Consider the following 6,075-nt stretch of genomic DNA (forward strand, 5'->3'; position numbering starts at 1 on the left):
TACGAGTGTACATTTTATTAGTAAATCTATTATTATCTAAAAAAACGACATCAGTTCGCGTGTACACGATGTAACAATAAAATGTATTATAAAATTTAAGATTCCTTAGCCGCATTGCAAAATATAAAGGTTCCAAAGGATATTTACCTTGCACGTTGATAGGTGTTAGCAAATTTACTTAAAAAGTAGCCTCCTAACGTAGTATCCTAACGCTAGAATATTCCTTTTAAGTTTAAAGATAGTTGTTGAAACTAAAATAAATTAATGACATCTATATTTTATTTATCTATGTTTGATTTAAAATGTTTTCTTGTGTTTTGGAAAGATTTATTTTAACATCCTTAACTATTTCGAATTATCCGTTAGTTTCGGATAATTTTTGCTATTCTTAAGATTTTTTTAATGATATTTGTTGTTATTTTTTTTCTTATTAAAAAAGGATTTCGTTAGTAAAATTTTAATTATATTTAAAATTTCAATTATTAGATATAATTCTGGGGTGGGCACGGAGAAGTCAGTCCCATCCCACTCTCCTTTCCAACATTAAAGCAATAGGAATCAACAAACAGGTAAGGTATTATATAACCAATATTTTTTATAAATATATTTAATTAATTCACTTTATTTCTTCGTTTCAAAGCCAGAGGAAGTCCTCCAATGATCGTTTGTACTATAATAGAATTCGGGTCGATCCGGGGCTTGGGGATGGAAGAACGGGATGGCGAGACCGTGAAGTTCCTTAGAACAGTTGCTACACCTGCCATAGATTGCATTAGACCCATACGTTCACCTAAAACAATAGTGATTTATAGGTAACTAGGTATAATATGTTACTAGTTATAATATAGTGCTTCTATCGCGGGTTTGCCCGCTTTAATAATACGTAATGTAATGTTCCCCACTCAACAAGCAAAACCTCCTTAATTCGGCGGCCAGTGTGAAATAGAGTGTCTTAACACTAGTTTCCTTTTGCCTACCCTGCTGTATACGAGATACAGCGTGAAGCTTATATGATTTTTTTTATTAATGTATATGTCTTAAGTTATTTAGCATTGATTGTATTCTATTAGTATTCTTGTTATACCCAGGATAGAGGGCTATCCTTTTTTAATACACTTTTATTAGATAAGTCTTGTTTTGTAACTATGCAGGTACCAAAATATAAGAACATTTGGACCACTTGTAACATTTATATAAATAAATGGATTTTGCAGAATCTTATACGAATAAAAACAATGGGTACTGTATTTACATAATAATCATATTTTATATACGTGCGTTTATGACGCAATTAGTAGAACATTCCAGAAAACTAATTAATTTGCGGATTATAAATCGACGCTCAAAACAGATCGAAATTAAAGTAAGTAATTATCTATAGAATTTTATCAAATACGTAGCGATAATGAATTTACATACATATTCAGATAATGGAGTATAATTTAATGAATATAATAGATATTATTTGTAACACATATTAAAAGTGACTACCAAGAATATCAACCTTAAGTATAATGTCGATATATTTCGGTTGTTGATAAGAAATAGTAATGTCAAATCTTAAGTTTCAATTAGGTTCAACCATAGTGCCTAGTACCTACTAACATGAAGTTCACTAACTTATACAGGTGGAAGAGGCAGCGCTCCTTTTACGGAAACTGCATATAGGGTAAAATATCTCAAACCCAGAACTAAAGAAATTAATCGAGGTACCTCAACAGTTTGGACGTAGGATTTTTTTTTCATTTCACGATTTTTATCCATATACCTGTATTTCGTGTGACGCACACGTATGTGTATATATAACTTTGTTTGAAAAAATAACTTTTCATTTTTGGGATTTTTTTTTCAAATTATATAAGTGGTGCTAACAATTCCATCCTGTATAAGTTTATACTTGAAAGAATGTGGCAATAAATGGACCGTTTATTTTGAAAGTGCTGTAAGTCCATTTTTGAGAAAAATGAGATATCACGTATTTCATGCTTAATTTAATGTAATGTTTTTATATATAACTACGTTTTATATGTAACTCCGTGTTTAATTTCTCAAAAAAAACCCATGTTTTGAACAACTTAAAATCGGTCGGTAAATGAAATTGCATAATCATCGACATACTAACCTTTAATTTTCTCGAAACAAAAGAAAATGGACTTACACCACTCTCAAAATAAACGGTCCATTTATTGCCACATTCTTTCAAGTATAAACTTATAATTCGTTCGTATAATTTAATATTGAATTTCTCTCTTATTAAATGTTTATATTTTAATGAAATTTTATCCATAGGCCCTTACTTACTTGTACTAAATAAACGCATTTAAAAATCTTACCAATGCAAGAGCGAGGTCCATCGCCAAAAGGCATATAAGTGCATTTTTTGATGAGATCAATGTTATCTGGATGAAATCTCTCCGGCCTGAACTCTTCGGGGTTATCGAAGTACTGTTCATCAGAGCTCATGCCCTCTGTCGAGATGATCACAAGTACATCTTTGTCCAGCGTCACATTAGTACCCGGCAGAGTGTATTTTGAGGTGGACTTCCTAATCAAAAATCCTGGAGATAGCAAGCAGCGGATACTTTCCCTAAAATGAAATTAGCTGTATTAATATATTTTTTGAACAGCAAAAAATTCAAATAAGTGTATTATGAAATCTAAACATATTATTAGATACTAAACATAATAATATAATCTTGGAATGTCTGAAGCATTGGGTATTGATGAGCGGAGCATAAAGCAATTGGTGAAGGAGCGTTTCTTTAGTCGACTGAAAAAAGTGCTTGGCAGCCTTTTATCTGGAGGCAACAAGGTGCGTGCTTTCAACGGTTGGGTTATGCCGCTTTTAGCCTATACTTTTGGCATTGTAAGATGGACGCAGACTGAGTTAGACTCCGTAGATCGCCAAATACGTAAATTGTTGACGACATACCGAATGCACCATCCGCGTTCGTCTGTAATGAGACTGTATATCCCGCGTAAGTGTGGAGGTCGTGGCTTTTTGAATGTCAAGAACCTCCATAACCACGAGGTATGCAGTCTTAGAGAATATTTTCTCAAGATTGACGTGGATATGCACAAGGATGTGGTAACAGTTGACAAAGGCCTTACTCCTCTTTCCTTGGGCAAAGAGAACTGGCGTCGGCCTGTAGTACTTACTACTTCTGATCGCATGGCTGTATGGAAGAGCAAGGAGCTGCATGGTAGATTCCATAGAGCCCTAGTGGGCCAGGACGTGGATACTGCTTCATCATTATCTTGGTTACAGTTCGGGGATCTTTTCGGAGAAACTGAAGGTTTTGTCTGTGCAATTATGGACGAAGTTATCAAGACACGGAACTACCAGAGACATATTATGAAAGATGGCACTATCGACATCTGCCGGGCGTGTCATCGACCTGGGGAGTCCCTCAGACATATTGTCTCTGGTTGTTCTCATCTTGCTAATGGTAAGTATTTGCATAGACACAATCAAGTAGCCAAGATAATACACCAGCAACTTGCTCTTCAATATGGCCTTGTAGAATTGGAGGTGCCTTACTACAGGTACAATCCCATGTCAGTTCTTGAAAATAGCTGTGCTTTGCTCTACTGGGATCGGTCTATTATTACTGACAGGTATATTGTTGCCAATAGACCTGATATAGTACTAGTAGACCGAGTGGCGCGCCGCGCAGTGATTGTTGACGTTACTATCCCACATGATGAAAATCTCGTGAAGGCCGAAAAAGAAAAACAATCTAAATATTTGGACCTAGCCCATGAGATTACCGCCATGTGGGATGTCAATGCGACTATCATTGTGCCGATAGTGGTTTCGGTTAACGGTCTAATAGCGAAAAGCCTCGACCAACACCTTAAGAGGCTATCGCTTAGCTGTTGGATCAAGAACCGGATACAGAAGGCAGTGTTACTTGAGACGGCACGTATTGTGCGGCGGTTCTTCTCTCTGGAGCCCTAGCCACCGATGGCTTGGACCCTTGTCCCGCCCTCGGAAGAGTGGTTTTTTTATATTTTTAAATGTATCTTTTTTTTTTATAATAATTTATATTTAAAAATGTAAAATTGATTCGCTAATTTAATAAAAGTATATTTATACCTCAAATCATTACTAAAATATTTTGCGAATAAAAATATTATATATTTTAATTGAACGATATACAGATTTCATTTTAAAATTAAACTTTGAAATATTATAAAAAATACATAAACTTAGAAGTAAATGGCGAAGGTACAGTCCACTGTAGGTGGATATTCTCGTAAATATAATGAAAATGAATTTCTTATTTATTAAAAATGCTAAGATGCCATAGAATAATTTTATACAACTTGCGAAAATCTATGAAATGTACTGTATGTCTATATATATAGAATAAATAAATGTAATATATATTAACCAACCTACTTAAGTTCATATTTTAAATGCAAAAAATAAATTTTCAAACCCTAATAACAATGCTCTATTTTATTATAATTAAAATTTTAATTATTAGCATTTTAGTTAAAAGGCTTATACGGTACTTGTATAAGATTTCAACTTTTAACATTATGGTTGTCTAATATTTTTTAAATAATGGCATTAAAGTCAGTCTAAGGATTTTGTTCTATAAAAGCACCAGAATAATTAATTTCTTTTTTTATTTGTCACAAGTAAAGCTTTAAAAAAATACATACTTGAAAGCCATTTCTAAGTATTTCATGTCCTTAATGGCATCAAAACATAACTTTCCATCGTATTTTTTGAGCACTTCGTCAACCTCCTTCTGACACCGTTCCTGGACTTCAGGATGGTATGCCAACTTGTGAAGAAGAAAACTACTAGCTGATGAAGATGTCTCAAATCCAGCAGCAAAAAATATAAACACCTGAGCAGAAAGCAATTGATCATCAAGTTCCAGTTCAACTATTTTTGGGGATCCGTCAGGATTCCGCTGTTCTAATGACTCTCCGATCACTTTACCCTTTTGTTTCAGCTCTAGCATCAAATCAATAAAGTCATTTCTCCCTGAGGGCTTATAATTTCTTTGTGTCATAATTTGCTTTACTATCGAAATAGTTTTCTTTTCGACTTCAGGAGCTAAAAAAGTAAGATGCTTAAATGTTTCTGGAAACATTCTTTTTAATAATGATACAAAATGATCTCTTGCGGTATTAGTAACTATACGTTTGCCCAATTCTCGGAAATCTGAATTTTCATCATTTAAAGCAGCTGAATCAATTCCAAAACCACAAGCGCCAATAAAATCGGTTGTGTATCTTGCCATTAGTTCTCTGACATCTACCTCTTCACGAGTTTCTGATAAATTAAAAGCAATTTTCTCCAATTTTTCTGTCCTCTCCACTATCAGCGGGAACATAGCCTTTAACTTACCGCTGGAGAAAGTTGGTGTCAACTTCTGCCTCATTAATTTCCAAACATCACCGTCTGATGTGAATAAATTTCTTAGTAAAGGTTCAACCACTGTTTTATGGGGATTCAATCCACGGTAGTGAAAATGACGAAAATCATTAATGAGGACATGTTTTATTAACTCTGGATCTCTAATGAGGATACCCGCGTTATTAGCTTCATAGAACCCAACATATTTGTCATTTGGATATTCCCGGTATAAAGCTGCAAATCTCTCCGAAACACTAACTTTATCAATGAATCCTTTTAAGTTACTACCAAAAAAGATTAATGGCTTTTCGAATTTGACGCCTTTGCTTGCCCAATAGTTATAATTCCTAGTTCCATAGAGATATAAAACTATGAGGAACACGCAAAACAAAACAAGAAACATTTTGACGCAATCGATGTTCACGCGTAACTAAAAGGATTGCGTTTTGGATAAATGTGATTGCTTAAAACGATATTCGAAGCTTATCTATTAACTCCGTTAAAATTATTCTATATCTATTTTCAGGGTATTATCATTTCGTAATTACTTTTGCAATGTTATCAACAGAATTATCTAAATGTTTTAAATTTCGAAACCAATCAGATTATCTCAAACATAATTTAAATTTAAAGTTAAAGCAATAAGTTAAATAGTATATACAGTAATATTAGTACATAGACTGTTTGAAATCTTA

The 6,075-nt window shown here is 33.6% G+C and overlaps 1 protein-coding gene across 1 annotated transcript; it reads right to left on the bottom strand.

Annotated features, from left to right (window-relative positions):
- Window positions 1-602: 602 nt before the first annotated feature.
- Window positions 603-5,842, bottom strand: LOC146537197 (cytochrome P450 6B7-like). Its single transcript, XM_085188560.1, has 3 exons — window positions 4,675-5,842; window positions 2,334-2,587; window positions 603-790 (listed from the first exon to the last, which is right to left on the bottom strand). Exons 1-3 carry the CDS (start codon window positions 5,781-5,783, stop codon window positions 612-614), a joined length of 1,542 nt encoding a protein of 513 aa, XP_085044686.1. The 5' UTR covers window positions 5,784-5,842; the 3' UTR covers window positions 603-611.
- Window positions 5,843-6,075: the final 233 nt, after the last annotated feature.

Source organism: Heliconius melpomene, chromosome 7 (genome assembly GCF_056956725.1).
Source record: "Heliconius melpomene rosina isolate 202511_hmr_F chromosome 7, ASM5695672v1, whole genome shotgun sequence".
In the NCBI taxonomy this organism is placed as follows: Eukaryota; Metazoa; Arthropoda; class Insecta; order Lepidoptera; family Nymphalidae; genus Heliconius; species Heliconius melpomene.

Bases quoted from the DNA above. Each gene is read 5' to 3' on its own strand.
- LOC146537197 (XM_085188560.1), bottom strand. From the start codon at position 5,783: ATGTTTCTTGTTTTGTTTTGCGTGTTCCTCATAGTTTTATATCTCTAT. The intron at 2,588-4,674 runs GTATGTATTTTT...ATTTCATTTTAG, and splicing joins TACTTAGAAATGGCTTTCAA to GGAAAGTATCCGCTGCTTGC. The intron at 791-2,333 runs GTAAGATTTTTA...CTATTGTTTTAG, and splicing joins TGGACCTCGCTCTTGCATTG to GTGAACGTATGGGTCTAATG.